Genomic DNA, 17,116 nt, shown 5'->3' with positions numbered 1-17,116 from the left:
AAAAACTAATGTGAGTACTTTAGCCACCACTGTTCATGAGTGATTATCAACAAGTCCAACTCAAACATGAAGTCAGGGAAATTATCAAAGCTACATCTGAGGGAAAAAAACAGGGTTTTTTCAGGCCATGGATCGACCCCCTTAGTTGAGGGACAGATGAAGTAGGGACCCCTGAGAGAGAGATGAAGCAGGGGCCCCTGAGAGACAGATGAAGCAGGGACCCCTGAGAGAGAGAGATGAAGCAGGGTCCCCTGAGAGAGAGATGAAGCAGGGACCCCTGAGAGACAGATGAAGCAGGGACCCCTTAGCAGAGACAGAGATGAAGCATATTCTCTAGAGGTGTAACAATATAGTAACCGTAGGGGTGTGCCGATACACTAATTTCACCAAACGATACGATACGATATTTGGCTCACAACTTCGATACGATTTCGATACGATACGATACGCACTTTTTTTTATTATGGAAATATATGGGGGAGAAAAAAAGGAAATGCAAACAAATAATTCTGTTTTTGCATTATTCAGACATGCAAACTTGTAGCTTTTCAGCTACAATAGCAGTTTTCAATCCAAATAGGGCAATAGTGTGACACCTGACCCGAAAAAAAAACAAACATGTTGTCACCCTTTTCACCTCGGGGCTGTTTGCATGCCAGATTAAAATGATTGTAAAAAAAAAAAAAAAAAATTCAAAACGATACTTTTTTCCCCCCCAAAACGATACATATCGTCACGAAAACGTATTGCGATATATCGTGGGACGATATATCGGCACACCCCTAAGTAACCGCATTGACAAATCTTTTTAAATATAAATTTCCCATGATCTACTATATCGATATGCAAACAGCAATATATCGTATTGTTTGACTTCGTATCGAATCGTTTTGCAAAGCAAATAATCGATTGTACGGATACTAAGTTCTTGTGTGTTAGCAATTTTAAGAAAAAAAAGAGAAAGATGGGTTTAATTACTTTTCCATTACATATCTCTACACTTGGTTTATAGATAAATGTGTGTAATCTCTGTGATCATGTCAAGGTGTGGGTTTGTCCATAATGTGTTCAAATACAATGTCCATGTATTTACCAGAGAATCACCGTGTTTACTTATTTATATCCATAATAATATGTTTTCCCTTAAAAAACCTGCTCTATCCACACAGATTTTTATTTTTTTTGCTAAATAGTTACTGTATCGATTTTAAATCATTGAATCGTATTGTATCACCATGAAGGAAACAATATCGTCCATGTATAGCATCGTCAACCATGTATCATGATGCGTATCGTAACGCTGGTTCGTTACACCCCTAATATTCTCCATGTTCTCCATGTTCTCCAGGCCAGCAGCAGCAGCAGCAGCAGAGATGTCTCCACCAGGCGTGTGCATGAGCATCATGGAGGAACGTCACAAGAAGGACGGCCGCGGCAGCCTGGCCAACCCGGAGATGTTCCTGAAGCAGGACCACCAGCAGCTGACCCAGTACTGCCTGGTCCGGGGGGTCCGCTACATCGACGACATGTTCCCCCCCGACCACAACTCCATCGGCCAGGGGGTCCTCAGCCCCACCGACCTGGCCAGGGTGGTCTGGATGAGACCCAGGGTACGAGGAGAGTTATGATGATGCTCTGAACACTACAAATGTTATGGTCATCACCAGCGTAGATTTAGAAACATAGAAACTGCAGGGACGTGCACAGATAGACTCTAGGTGGTGCTAGAGCACCCGCCCTTTGCCCTCTTGACCAGAAGTGCCCTTTTGAAAAAAAGATTTTTTTTTTTTTTTTGCAGTTTACAGCAGGGGTCTTCAACAGGGGGTCCGGGACCCCTAGGGGGTCCTCAGAGTTACTACAGGTGGTCCGCCAAATCTTTATGTGATATGATTTTTATTTTTAACCATAACCACTCGAAACATAGCATCCCTTTTCTGAGGAGAACTTTAGCCAAAAATAGCAGATCTACAAGCCCACAACGCCTCGCGCTGCGAGGCGTTGTGAGCTTGTAGATCGGCTATTTTTGGCAACGAGGTATAGGTGTAGAGGGAAAAAAGAGCAGACCAAGTAAACAAAAAAAAGGATAATTTACTTGAGCACCTGCCCCTCAAAATGTCTGTGCACGCCACTGTAGAAACGTCTTTATTAAAGATATTTATTTTGGATTTTTCTGCCTTTAGTGATAGAACACAGTAGGCTGACAGGAAATGGGGAGAAAGAGATGGGGAGTAACACGCGACATGCTGTCAGACTGCATTAGCAGCCTATACGTGCCTGAGATTCTACATTTTGACATTAAATTCCGTATTTACTTATCTATTTTGCTGATAGTTATATACTGTATTCAAAATGAAATAATCCTTAACCCTTAAATTCAATTCCTGAAATCATTGTTTTGTTTGATGGCCTTCCTGCCCTGGTGTTTGGCCTTTATTGTGCCCTCGGAAAACTGACCGCACCAAAGGCCAAGCGGCCTTGGCCCTAAAGCGATGACATTCCAGGCCTGGTCATCATCAGCACCTCCACATGTTACACATCGTCGCCTTGATAAACTAATGGCATATGTCAGTCTTTAAAGTTTTTCAGGAAAAATTTAAAAACTGATCCAAAACAAAACTATATGATATTTCTTAATCATTTCACCCAAAATGTTTATAACAAATTATGACTATTTAAATAGACATAACACTGTATGTCAGTTATGTAACATAAGAGATTTAAATAGGTCTAAATAGGATTAAATCTGATTTAGGCCATTTTTTTAAAAATGGCCTAAATCAGTAAATCATTTGGCCTAAGTCACAAAACCATGTGACTTAAGCCAAAAAGAAAAGGCCTATTTTGGCCTCAGTCACACTATAGGGAGTTAGGCCATTATACTAAAAGAGGAGTGAACAGCATGATCCTTTTCAATTAGGAGCTGGGCCATTTTACCAGAGGTGTCCAGTGTCATGAGGAGCTGACTTATAATTTGACTTACAGTAGGCCATTAGTTTAGCAAGGTGACGACATGTTATTTGTAACACTCAGTTTGACATTCTGCCTTGTTCTGTTGCAGAAAATTGCTCCAAACCCAGAGTTCATTGTAGAAGGAGTCTCCAGGTTTGACTTTGGCCAAGGAATAGTAGGTAAGTGAAGTGAATTGTAGGAGGCGGGGCTGTGTATAGACCAGGGGCGGGCGAGTGCCCAAAGGTCATGAAAGGGCACATTGAGTGTGCTCCACTAAGAGTGTTGATTTTGACAGCAAACTTTTTTTAGTCATATTTTAGTCATCTGAAATTTTTTAGTTTCTGTCTAATTTTAGTCGACTAAATATCATCAGATTTTAGTCGACTCATTTTGATTTAGGCGACTACATTTTTAGTCGCCTACATTTTTTTTTGGCGGTGCCTTGATGGCGTCGTAATGGCTGATTTTACACTTGGTTGCATGCTGAAAATAGCCGATCTACAAGCTCACAACGTGTCGCAGCGCGACGCGTTGTGAGCTTGTAGATCTGCTATTTTCAGAACACCCGGGCAGGGCGGGCACAACCAAACATAAAATAACGTGTCTTAGTTCTACTCTTCTCCACTCGTTCCCTCACTAACATTTTAGTCTAGTTTTTATTTGTTGACGAAATTGTCAATATATTTAGTCATAGTTTTAGTCATCATAGCTTCGTTTTTTATTTCGTTTTTATGTTTTATGCTCCTAACATCACTTTAAGAGGAGGTCAAACTAGGTTTACTTAAAGTTAAAGCACTTTCTTCTTCTACCCCGGATTTGAACCTGGTTTCCTGCTTAACACATTGACTGCCAAGATCGAGTTGATTTTAGAAAAAAAAAAAAAAAAAAAAAAAATATATATATATATATTTATTTTTTTACTTTGACCCAAAGACCAAGGAGATATGAATTTTCGAAGATCTTTACTCTCATCCACTTCCTTGTTAACTTAAAACTTTAGAATTTTGTATCTCGGCTCCTGAGTACTTTTTTTTTTTTCATTGAAAAATCTCTGGCATGAATAACAATAGGCAGTGAAAATAATTGAGGCAGTCAATGTGTTAAGTGCTGACATTTTCACCATTGCTAGAGTACAGTATGTTAATACTAATCCACATATTACCAATGGTAATATATGCTAAATGCCTACACTGTAATTGCAGGGAACTGCTGGTTTCTGGCGTCTATCGGAGCCCTGACCTTCCAGGACCACATCCTGGAGCAGGTGGTCCCTCTGAAGCAGTCCTTTGATGAGCAGTACTGTGGACTGTTCCATTTCAGGGTAATGGACTGTACCACTTTTTATATGTACTGTGGACTGTTCCACTATTTATATGTACTGTGGACTGTTCCATTTCAGGGTAATGGACTGTACCACTTTTTATATGTACTGTGGACTGTTCCACTATTTATATGTACTGTGGACTGTTCCATTTCAGGGTAATGGACTGTACCACTGTTTATACTGTGGACTGTTCCATTTCAGAGTAATGGACTGTACCACTGTTTATATGTACTGTGGACCGTACCATTGTTTATATGTACTGTGGACCGTACCATTGTTTATATGTACTGTGGACCGTACCACTGTGTATATGTACTGTGGACTGTACCACTGTTTATATGTACTGTGGACCGTACCACTGTTTATATGTACTGTGGACTGTACCACTGTTTATATGTACTGTGGACCGTACCACTGTTTATATGTACTGTGGACTGTACCACTGTTTATACTGTGGACCGTACCACTGTTTATATGTACTGTGGACCGTACCACTGTTTATATGTACTGTGGACTGTACCACTGTTTATACTGTGGACCGTACCACTGTTTATATGTACTGTGGACCGTACCACTGTTTATATGTACTGTGGACCGTACCACTGTTTATACTGTGGACCGTACCACTGTTTATATGTACTGTGGACCGTACCACTGTTTATATGTACTGTGGACCGTACCACTGTTTATATGTACTGTGGACCGTACCACTGTTTATACTGTGGACCGTACCACTGTTTATATGTACTGTGGACCGTACCACTGTTTATACTGTGGACCGTACCACTGTTTATATGTACTGTGGACCGTACCACTGTTTATATGTACTGTGGACCGTACCACTGTTTATATGTACTGTGGACCGTACCACTGTTTATACTGTGGACCGTACCACTGTTTATATGTACTGTGGACCGTACCACTGTTTATATGTACTGTGGACCGTACCACTGTTTATATGTACTGTGGACCGTACCACTATATGTACTGTGGACCGTACCACTATATGTACTGTGGACTGTTCCACTTCAGGGTAATGGACCGATCCAATCCACTTCATTGCTAGAGCACATTTCAAAACAACAGAGTTGACTGAAGCTGCACAGTTGTGACGCGTTGTGAGCTTGTAGATCTGCTATGTTCAAATAGCCTTGGTATAAAATAAGGCTAAAGTGGTTAACGTATGTTTTATAATGTACATTTATATCTGCAAAGTAACTAGTAAATTAAGTTTTCAAATAATTGTAGTGGAGTAAAAGTACAATATTTGCCTCCAAGAAGTAGCGGAGTAGAAGTAAAAGTATAGACAATTGGAAATACTCCAGTAAAGTAAAAGTAACTCAAAATTGTACTTATGTACAGTACTTGGGTATGTACTTAGTTACTTTCCACCACTGATGACAAACTACCACGTTTGTTTACAGTTCTGGAGGTTTGGGAAGTGGGTGGACGTGATCATTGATGACAAACTACCAACCATCGACGGCAGACTGATCTTCGTTCACTCCAAGACTCCCAACGAGTTCTGGCCTGCACTGCTGGAGAAGGCCTACGCCAAGTAAGTATGGGATCCAACCTTTACTATATAAGTAAGTATGGGATCTAGACCCTCTCGGGACCCTGTTTACCTTTTTTTTGTATTTGTGAAGGCGGTATCCAGGGTCCCTTGACGCTCAAACCACTCTTTCTCGCGGCTACCACTGTCTGGTCTCGGGCAAATATCTCGTCGCTTAGAAGTTGCATAGATTTCTCAAATGTACCCAGAGCTGCAGTAGTAGGTCACAGAAAGCTGCATTAATCCGCGCGTATCGGCGATGCCGTTAAACATTTTTAATCATTTTGTAAAACTTAAACTCCTCTCACACTCTACAAGCACGTAGGAGCTCGGCCAATCAGAGGCAGTAACGTAGGACGAAGAAGAAGAGTACACCTAGAAATCACGTGATCACAAGCAACAAAAAAGCTAAAGGCACCTTTCATGTTAAAGGATTCATAAAAGTCCATTATTTTTCTCGTCTTTCTGTTGTTTTTCAAAAAAACAGCCACATTGTTTTGTGGCTTGTTTTATCCCCTCCACTACGACACCCCCGTGCGTGTAATGAGCCGATCTCCGTCAGGACGGAGGTAACGGAGAATATTCCATGATTTTTTTCTCCCAAGGTTCAGTAAAATCGTTGTTCTCGTTGGCAAGGGGACCGGAGACGGATGATTTAATTAATAAATTCCTGGCAGTCAAAGAGTTAATAATGCCAGACATCGTTGCTGTTCAGGACGCCTACACCAGTTCCTGGTAAACATGACTTTCTGGCGTGTCCTGTCTTTATTTCCGTGTCAGAATGCCAAGACATGCCTGTGATATGAAACACTTTGTGTCACCCATTCAATCCGGGAACGCACCTGTGTCATTTTAAGATGTATTGGGCTATTCAAAAATAGCAGATCTACAAGCTCATAGTGCGGCACCGAGCTATGAGCTTGTATATCTGCTATTTTTTTGAAATATCGTGGAATATTTGTGCAAATCTTTGAATATGTATATATATTTTTAAAGCAAATGTTTTTTTTGTAACTCAAATCTTTACTTCTGGGCGGATTCAGTAAATATCTTCTAAATCCTATATTGCTATAATATATCAGTGGTTCTCAAACTTCTTCATGTCAGGGACCCCCACATTTATATATATTTGGCTGCGGACCCCCATCTCAAAATAATATGTTGTTCCAGGGACCCCCCAGAAGCAAAGATTTGAGTTACAAATGTTCGCTTTAAAAAATGTATATAATCAAAGATTTGCACTCAGTGCTGCGATATGAGCTTGTAGATCTGCTATGTTTTGAATAGCCAAAGTATAAAATGATGGCTATAGCTAGAATCTAAAATGACACGGATGCGTTCCCGGTCTTAATGGGTCAACTACAGTGTTCCTCTATGTACTGTGTGTCCTCAGGGTGTTTAACTACAGTACTGTGTGTCCTCAGGGTGTTTAACTACAGTATTGTGTGTCCTCAGGGTGTTTAACTACAGTATTGTGTGTCCTCAGGGTGTTTAACTACAGTATTGTGTGTCCTCAGGGTGTTTAACTACAGTATTGTGTGTCCTCAGGGTGTTTAACTACAGTATTATGTCCTCAGGGTGTTTAACTACAGTATTGTGTGTCCTCAGGGTGTTTAACTACAGTATTGTGTGTCCTCAGGGTGTTTAACTACAGTAGTGTGTGTCCTCAGGGTGTTGTAACTGTTCTTCTATGTGTCAGGGTGTGTGGCTCCTACGGGGACATGAGTGCCGGGACCCCCGCGGAGGCTCTGGTGGATTTCACTGGAGGGGTTCACATCTGTTTCCAGCTGAAAGAAGCTCCTCCAAACCTGTTCCAACTGATGCAGAGAGCCGCCAAGTCCAGGTCCCTGATGGGCTGTGGAACACCACAGGGGGTAAGACCACCACCCTATACTGTTTACTGAACACCACAGGGGGTAAGACCACCCTCTGCTGTTTACTGAACACCACAGGGGGTAAGACATTACATTACATTACATTACAGTCATTTAGCAGACGCTTTTATCCAAAGAGACTTACAATAAGTGCATTCAACATAGATAGGGAACGAAACTACTAATCACCAGAAGTCTGAAGTGCATTTCCTGTAAAAACAAGCAACTAAGAGTATACCTAGCGCTAAGGTAAAAGTGCAATATATCAGCTTCCTACTTTCTTAAACAGATGAGATAAAATAGCAAAATCAAATGAGCACGAACTAATACAAAAAGTGTATCGACTAAACAAGATCCAATAAAACAATACAACAATAAAACAAAAGTTCGTACAACTAGTTAACAACAAGTAAGCCAGACAAAGAGGAAGGATAGTGTTTCCTGAAGAGGTGGGTTTTCAGCCTGCGGCGAAAGATGGGCAGTGACTCTGCTGTCCTGACATCAGTGTCTCTGCTGTCCTGACATCAGTGACTCTGCTGTCCTGACATCAGTGACTCTGCTGTCCTGACATCAGTGACTCTGCTGTCCTGACATCAGTGTCTCTGCTGTCCTGACATCAGTGACTCTGCTGTCCTGACATCAGTGACTCTGCTGTCCTGACATCAGTGACTCTGCTGTCCTGACATCAGTGACTCTGCTGTCCTGACTTCAGTGGGATGTTCATTCCACCACTGTGGGGCCAGAACAGAAAAAAGTCGTGACCGTGTCGATCGACCAGAAGGACCGTTGAGTGGGGAGGGAGTCAGTCGCCCCGAGGTGGCAGACCGAAGTGGTCGGGCAGGGGTGTAGGCATCAACCATAGCCCGGAGGTAGGAAGGAGCTGTTCCTTTCACTGCCCTATAGGCTAGCACCAGGGTTTTAAACTGGATCCGAGCTGCTACGGGGAGCCAGTGTAGAGAACGGAGAAGGACCACCCTCTGCTGTTTACTGAACACCACAGAGGGTATAAGACCACCCTCTACTGTTTACTGAACACCACAGGGAGTAAGACCACACTCTACTGTTTACTGAACACCACAGGGGGTCTAAGACCACCCTCTACTGTTTACTGAACACCACAGGGGGTATAAGACCACCCTCTACTGTTTACTGAACACCACAGGGGGTCTAAGACCACCCTCTACTGTTTACTGAACACCACAGGGGGTCTAAGACCACCCTCTACTGTTTACTGAACACCACAGGGGGTCTAAGACCACCCTCTACTGTTTACTGAACACCACAGAGGGTATAAGACCACCCTCTGCTGTTTACTGAACACCACAGAGGGTATAAGACCACCCTCTGCTGTTTACTGAACACCACAGAGGGTATAAGACCACCCTCTACTGTTTACTGAACACCACAGAGGGTATAAGACCACCCTCTACTGTTTACTGAACACCACAGAGGGTATAAGACCACCCTCTACTGTTTACTGAACACCACAGAGGGTATAAGACCACCCTCTGCTGTTTACTGAACCCTACAGGGAGTAAGACCACCCTCTGCTGTTTACTGAACTCCAGTGCCTTTAATGTGTTGTGGTCCTACAGTATAGAGACGCATTAGGGGGTTAAAGTGACAGAGCTATCTGTGAGAATGTGTTGCAACCGACGTAACCATAAACAACCCCGTCACGGTCGTCCAGAACCTTCGATCTGACCGATATTCCCATATATGGGCATTGGTAATATATGGGCCTATACTGATGACATCTCCTGAAAATAAAGGGGAAAACAACAACACAATTCTCAAGTCAATAGACCAATTATGTGTTTACCAACATTGAGACTGGACGCACAGGTGATTGTTTCACGCAATCAATTCTCAACCTGTTGTTTCGGGGTGCACCCCAACCCCCTCTAACCAGTGGCGTGGGTTTTCTGTTAATTGCATGTTAAAAGTATCAGCGTTTCTCCAGGATCAAACAGGACAAAACATGGAGAAAAATCAAAAACCTGAGGATCTGAACACTCAATAATACAAGAGCATCTGAACACTCAATTTGGTTATCCTTTGGTGTGAGCTATGCTTTGATGATGTATATTTATCTTGATGATACATAATGTTTTAATGATAAATATTGTGTCTTGTATTGGTATAGGAGACATCTGACAACACAGTGTCAGGCAACGGTTTGGTGGACGGCCACGCCTACACCGTCACTGGCATCAAGCAGGTAATATTAGTGTTTTTATTACTATGCTCATAGTGGATGTAATATATTATATAAATATTATATACATATTCTTGAAAAGACTAAAAGGAAAATGAGTCACTCATAAATGTAATGATAGATCCAAAGCCATGGCACAATATAAACTGGACCCCAAATTACAAGCAGATCTGCTATTTTTGAATAGCCAACATATACAGTACATCGATAAAGCGGTTCAAATGATTGTGTTGCTACATTAACTACTTTTTCTGGGGACCCCCTGGAACCCTCTCAAGGACCCCTGGGGGTCCCCAGACCCCACTTTGAGAACCAACGGATGCCAGGTCTACAGATGAACCTAGCATCTGTCTACATAACATAAAATCTAAATGACATTTTAACCTTTGCATATAGACTGCAAGGTTGTCAAGGCTATAGGTTCAAGTATTATGGGCTGCTGCTATATTGAGGAGGATTTGTCCTAAATAATCTCTCATTGTCCAATGACACCAATCAATTAATCAATCACCGGCGGTCCATGTGTCACTGTGATGTGCAGGTGATGAGCCAAGGGACAGCTGTCAACCTGGTGCGTCTGTGGAACCCCTGGGGACAAGGAGAATGGAAGGGAGACTGGAGCGACGGGTAAATAGTAATAATAATACATCAGACTTATATAGCTCTTTTCTTAGTACCCAAAGTCGCTTTACAAAACAGCTTAAAATAAGCAATTTTATTTAGGAGCAAGTTAAGTTAAAAGGCTAAAAACATTAAGCTAAGACAAAGGAGCAGAAAGGGAGATTTGGTTTGGCCCGACACTCCCCGCTGACAGATGCCCCCCGCCTACCAGTGACATCATTGGAAGGCGGGTTTGGTCATTTAAAAACAAGATGTCTTGTTTCTTTCTGGTTTGTTTTGGTTCATTAATGCACGAACAATGGCTTCCATCATAGCATGCTAACTGTCCAGGAACAGAAAGCCTGATCCCCCATCCATGATGCAGGTTTCTGAACTGTCCACAGCCCTCCTCTGAGACACATAACGAGTAGACAACAATGGTGCCATGTTATAATGAGCATCAGTGAGGACCAGTTATATTAAGATAGGTTGAAAATGGATGGAGTGGTCCTTTAAGTAAAACATTACTAATGCTCGTGTCTTGTGTGAATAAACAATACAACAAAACAAAAGTGTTTATTCAACTTGAAGTTAAATGAGCACTAAAGGTCATCGTTGTCTGTAAAACATTCAGTTCCTGTCATCTTTATTCAACTACAAAGAGATATTCACCGTAAGGAGGACAGAATCCTCACGTTTCACAGTTTTGATGTGTCTCTCATCACCAGAACAACACGTTCTGTGGAGACGTGTTTGATTTGTCTCTCTTTGTGATGTGAGACAAATCACTGAGTGAAACCCAAGGACCTTGACCTCCTTGTGCCGTTTTTGGGGGGGGGGGTATGTTTTCTTTTTTGTAAAGTACTGATACAGGATTTTGGGCATTAGCGTCCCACTGACAATCCTATTGTTCAAGCTCAACCCCATTCCAAGCCAAGTGTCCAGTTTACTAAGTAGTGTAAGTGATATATTTTGGTTAAATCTTTTTACTTTATTGTTTCCGCCTGTGTGTGTGTGTGTGTGTGTGTGTGTGTGTGTGTGTGTGTGTGTGTGTGTGTGTGTGTGTGTGTGTGTGTGTGTGTGTGTGTGTGTGTGTGTGCGTGCGTGCGTGCGTGCGTGCGTGCGTGCGTGCGTGCGTGCGTGCGTGCGTGCGTGCGTGCGTGCGTGCGTGCGTGTCAGCTAATCTCTGGCACTGTTGGCTTGATTGAAGCGAAACTGTGCACACAATTCAATTCAATTCAAAGGGCTTTATTGGCATGAGAAAACATACGTTTACATTGCCAAAGCACACACACACACAAAGTGAGCACACACACACACACACACACACACTCCTTGGATGCCAGAGCAGAACCTCTGTCCGGGGACCCCCCCAGTCCTTGGAGGAGTTCCAGGGGGTCCCCAGCTAAATGTATTACCGTGGCTATTTAAAGAATAGCAGATCTACAAGGCCACAGCGCGTCACAAGCTTGTACATGTGCGACTTTTGAATATTATTTGAAAAATCTTGATCGTGTTGACATTTTTAACACAAATCTTCTCGTCTGGGGGTCCCTGGCACAAGACATTCTCAGATGGGGGTCTTGGCGGGCAAATATATATTGAGAACTACTGGCCTGGTGCGCCACCTACTTATCTTATTTGTTCTACTTCATTATTTTGTGAGGTGTTTGTAATGGGTGCTAATTTAACACATTGACCGCCAGAGTTTAATCTCATAATGTACTCACAGTGCCAACGTTTTATTGTTGTTTTTTGTTTTCTTCACGTCGCCATAGACCTTGTTAAAATCCTTAAAATTGAGCCGTGCACTGTTTGTAAACATCGCAGACATCTGCCTGCTTCTACCACTGAAGAACGCATGTCAAACGGTGCCTCCATGTTGTAGTTAGAACGGTTTATGTTAAACAGTGATCGACGAGGAGAAGAAAAAAACAAGGAGAAAATTGAGTTTCAGTTTCGTCATTGGAACGAGGGCTGACGGCATCGGCAAAACCGGAATCCCTAATAAGGGCTTTCTGGTTTCTGTTACAATGAAATGGTCCGTGTAGAAAATTGAAAAAAGTTGTTTTTTTTTAAAAAAAAGGAAAAAAGCACCACGGCCCGTAGGCTACGGAATCGGCGCTTTACAGTTGGATTTATCGGCCCGTAGGCTACGGGCCCGGCGGGTAGAGTGTTAAAGATGTTCATACATCAGAATCTGTAGCTCTTCTTATACCATAGACTGTAGGTGCTTTCTCAGTCGTGTAGCTGTGATAACGCTGCAATCCTGCAAAGTTTCATATTTACTTTTCTTGTATGCCTTTATTTTAGAGAGGGATAGGGGAAGTAGGCTGACAGGAAATGGGGAGAGAGATGGGGAGTGACACACAGCTCACTCCCCATGAGCTGTGTGTCAGGGATCGGGAGTCGAACCCGCGACACACTGTCAGGCTGGCATTGCAGCCTATAGGGCGCCTGGACCGTCACGCTACGGCCCAGGCCTGTTTCATGTTTCATTTTTTAAATGTCTTTGGCTTTGTCTTTGGATCTACTCCACTACATCTCAGAGGCAAATATTGTACTTTTACTCCACTACAATGATTTGAAAACTTTAGTTACTAGTTACTTATACAGATATAAATGATGATATTATAACACGTACTTTAACCAAAAATAGCAGATCTAAAAGCTCATAGCGCGGCACTCGGTGCCGCGCTATGAGCTTGTAGATCTGCTATTTTTGAAAAATCGTAGAAATGTGTGCAAATCTTTTAATATATTATTTTTTAAAGCACACACTCGTAACTCAAATATTTGCTCCTGGGGGGATTCTACATTTTCACATATATGTTTATTTTCACACCTGCTTTGTATTGTGATTGTAATAATAAGTGAATTAAAGTGTCATTACGTTGTCACATGGGGTGAAGGTATAGGGCGGTGCGTGATCAGGCCTCTAAGGTGCCGGGATGGCCTGTAGAACACCAAAGACGTTTAGAGGAGGGAGGCTCTAGCAGAGAGCCCTGAGGGACTACACCACCGGTCGGCTAGGAAAGGATTCACACAAATCCCCTGTGAATGAGTCTTTGTCACAGCTCTAGTGTTATGTAAGGTTTTATGTTGTTGGCACAGAGCCATGCCTGCTCCGAGGCCAGAGGATTATCCTTCAGAAACCGGTTCGACTTACAGTGGTGGAAAGAAAGTACTCGGATGTTTTACTTAAGTAAACGTAGCAATACCACTATATAAAAATACTCTGTTACAAGTAGAAGGTGTTCAAAGTGTTACTTGAGTAAAAGTACAAAAGTATTGGCATCAACGTGTACATAAAGTACCAAAAGTAAAAGTACTAACATGTTTGGAAAATAGCAGATCTACAAGCTCAACGCGTTGTGAGCTTGTATATCTGATATTTTCAAATAGCCTATGGTATGAAATAGGGCTAAAGTGGTCAATGGATGTTTTATAATGTCATAATTTATATCCGTAAAGTAATTAAAGTTTTCAAATAATTGTAGTGAAAGTACAATATTTGCCTCTGAGATGTAGTGGAGTAGAAGTAAAAGTACTGAAAATTGGAAATACTCCAGGAAAGTAAAAATACCTCAACATTTTACTCAAGTACAGTACTTGAGTAAATGTACTTAGTTACTTTACACCATTGCGCGCGCGCACACACACGCACGCACGCGCGCGCGTCGTTTTGTCAATTAATGCCTATACTTGATCATTCTACAGTGTCACACAGAAGTAGCAGATCTATAAGCTTTGCAGCGTGCGGATCTGCTAATTTTGTTAGTTTTGAATTTGAGTCCAAAACTGAAAAGCAACAGTACTTTTACTTTGGTACTTCACATATGTTTTGGACGCCATTACTTTTGTGCTCTTGCTCAAGTAACATTTTGAATAAGGGCCTTTTTACTTGAAACAGAGTATTTCTACACTGTGACAGTGTATTAAAGTATACAGGATGCTCTGTGTCAGCCCCTCTATACAGTGTCTGGCTGTATAGAGGGGCCTCTGCTATAAGAGGCTCCCTGACTAAACCTTGTAAAAGATAATTGGCCTGAGGGGCCCGAGGCCAGGGGCCTCCACAAGGGGCCTCCGGAAGTCTTATTCCATCTGTGTTTACTTTAAACAGAGTATACCTACCTACTGTATCAGAAGCAGTTTAAAGTTACCTAGAGAGAAGCTAAGCTGTTGTTCATACAAAGACAGACATCGTGGCGTCATATTATTCCATTTCCCCTCTCTCTCTCTCTCTCTCTCTCTCTCTCTCTCTCTCTCTCTCTCTCTCTCTCTCTCTCTCTCTCTCTATCGAAATGCGCCGCAAAGCTTGTAGATCTGCTACTTCTGTGTGACACTGTAGAATGATCAAGTAGGACATTAACCTACATGTCTCCTAAATCCCAACAGTTTTCTGAAAAACGTACGTTTCTATGTCAGTGGTGCTCAATCTTTTTCATGTCAAGGACCCCCAAAATGATATGTATTTGGCCGCGAACCCCCATCAAAATATGTTGTTCCAGGGACCCCCCAGAAGCAAAGATTTGAGTTAAAAAAAAATCGCTTTAAAAATATATATATTCAAAGATTTTCACACATTTTCACGAATTTTCAAAAATAGCAGATCTACAAGCTCGTAGCGCGGCACTCGGTGCCGCGCTATGAGCTTGTAGATCTGCTATTTTTGAATAGCCCAAAGTGTAAAATAATGCTTTTTAGCTCAAATCTAAAAATGACACAGTTCCAGGTCTTAATGGGTTAACTTGACGAAACAACACAAAAAGTGAAAATATGGAGATGAGAGGTTCCTGCCCAACAGCAACGATATGCTATGTGTACTGTATATATACATTTATAAATATATATATGCTGTGTATATATATACATATATACATATATATATAATGATAAATATATGCATTGTCTTCCCAGGTCTCCACTGTGGCAGACAGTCAGCCCTCAGGAACGGGAGACATGCCTCTCAGTCGGTGATGATGGAGAGTTCTGGTGAGCAGAGAGAGACATACACATTAGGACTGTAACCATACATTTAGACACAGAGAGAGACATACACATTAGGACTGTAACCATACATTTAGACACAGAGAGAGACATACACATTGAGTTCTGTTATTTTGGACATTTTTGAAACATCTTCAAAGTGTGAGAATTAACTATTGACGTGGAAGGCATTTGCAGGACTGCCTCAGGTCTTAATGGGTTAATAAAGTATTCAATCAACCAATCAAGCCCATGTTGCCCCCCCCCCCCCCCCCCTCCAGGATGACCATGGAGGACTTCTGCAGGTTCTACTCTGACCTGGACATCTGCTGTCTGTGTCCAGACTTCCTGGACGAGAAGTCCTCCTGCCACTGGAAGCCCTCCTTCTACGATGGACGCTGGGTGGCAGGGACCACCGCCGGAGGGTGCATGAACTATAGAGGTATAGACCGGGGGGGTCCGGGACCCCTTAGGGGGGTGGGGGGGTCCTCAGAGTTACTACCAGACAAATCTTTGTGTGAAAGGATTTTGCTTCATTTTTTTTTTTTGCATCTTTTTTTCTGGTGGCAAAACATTCGCGGAAAGTAGCAGATCTACAAGCTCACAACGCAAGTCGCAAGTAGATCGGCTATTTTCGGCGAAGACGTTTTGGAAAAAGAGCAGACCAAGTACAGAGCCAAGTTTACTAAGTATTGAGGGTTTAAGACTTGGTGAACCCATTGAGACCTGGAACTGTCTCATTTTTAGATTTGAGCTAAAAAGCATTATTTTACACTTTGGGCTATTCAAAAATAGCAGATCTACAAGCTCGTAGCGCGGCACCGAGTGCCGCGCTACGAGCTTGTAGATCTGCTATTTTTTGAAAAATCGTGAAAATGTGTGCAAATCTTTGAATATATATATTTTTTAAAGCGAACATTTTTAACTCAAATCTTTGCTTCTGGGGGGTCCCTGGAACAAAATATTTTGATGGGGGGTCTGTGGCCAAATACATATAATTGTGGGGGTCCTTGACATGAAAAAGATTGAGCACCACTGATATAGAAACATAGGTTTTTCAGAAAACTGTTGGGATTTAGGAGACATGTAGAATCGGCTTCAGGTATCAATGGGTTAAATAATGTCTGAACATACACATGAACATGAATCCAACAATGATGACAAACAAGTCTATGAAGCCATCTATGAAATCTATGAAATGTTTTAATCTGCAACACAATTCTAAAAAATATGTAGTGTGTGTGTGTGTGTGTGTGTGTGTGTGGGGGGGGGGGGGGGTCCCCTGCTTCATCTCTCTCTCAGCTAAGGGGTCCTTGGCATAGAGTTGAAAATAATAGAGAGGGCATCGGAAATCCCCTCCCATCCACTTGCATTGAGTTGCTCACCCAGCGCACACATTTAGGCGTATCCCCCTTCTTCCGGGTTGGGACACGCGTCGGGAGACGCGTTGAGAACCTACAGTATGCACATTGGCTACAACAAGTGGGCGTGCCTTCGGATCAGGAAGCAGGCCGCGCTTTACCCAATCAAGTGTAGTGGGCGGGATTTTACATGTGTGCGGCTCGTTTCCCCACTGGAAACAAACCGAAAGTCATTTAACAATAGCG

General features: G+C 42.3%; 1 protein-coding gene across 1 annotated transcript in view; it reads left to right on the top strand.

Annotated features, from left to right (window-relative positions):
* The window catches only part of LOC311036172 (calpain-1 catalytic subunit-like), a 42,858-nt gene that overhangs the window by 5,054 nt on the left and 20,688 nt on the right, over positions 1-17,116 (top strand). Inside the window, exons 2-10 of the mRNA XM_084044699.1 lie at positions 1,349-1,610; positions 3,059-3,128; positions 4,152-4,270; positions 5,698-5,831; positions 7,528-7,702; positions 9,849-9,923; positions 10,462-10,547; positions 15,441-15,515; positions 15,791-15,951. Coding sequence (XP_083900825.1) covers positions 1,374-1,610; positions 3,059-3,128; positions 4,152-4,270; positions 5,698-5,831; positions 7,528-7,702; positions 9,849-9,923; positions 10,462-10,547; positions 15,441-15,515; positions 15,791-15,951 — 1,132 coding nt within the window. The 5' untranslated portion in view covers positions 1,349-1,373. The remainder of the gene's footprint in view (positions 1-1,348; positions 1,611-3,058; positions 3,129-4,151; positions 4,271-5,697; positions 5,832-7,527; positions 7,703-9,848; positions 9,924-10,461; positions 10,548-15,440; positions 15,516-15,790; positions 15,952-17,116) is intronic.

This window comes from Gymnoscopelus microlampas (genome assembly GCF_963454915.1).
Source record: "Gymnoscopelus microlampas genome assembly, chromosome: 20".
In the NCBI taxonomy this organism is placed as follows: Eukaryota; Metazoa; Chordata; class Actinopteri; order Myctophiformes; family Myctophidae; genus Gymnoscopelus; species Gymnoscopelus microlampas.
This window is presented reverse-complemented; position numbering and strand designations above follow the sequence as displayed.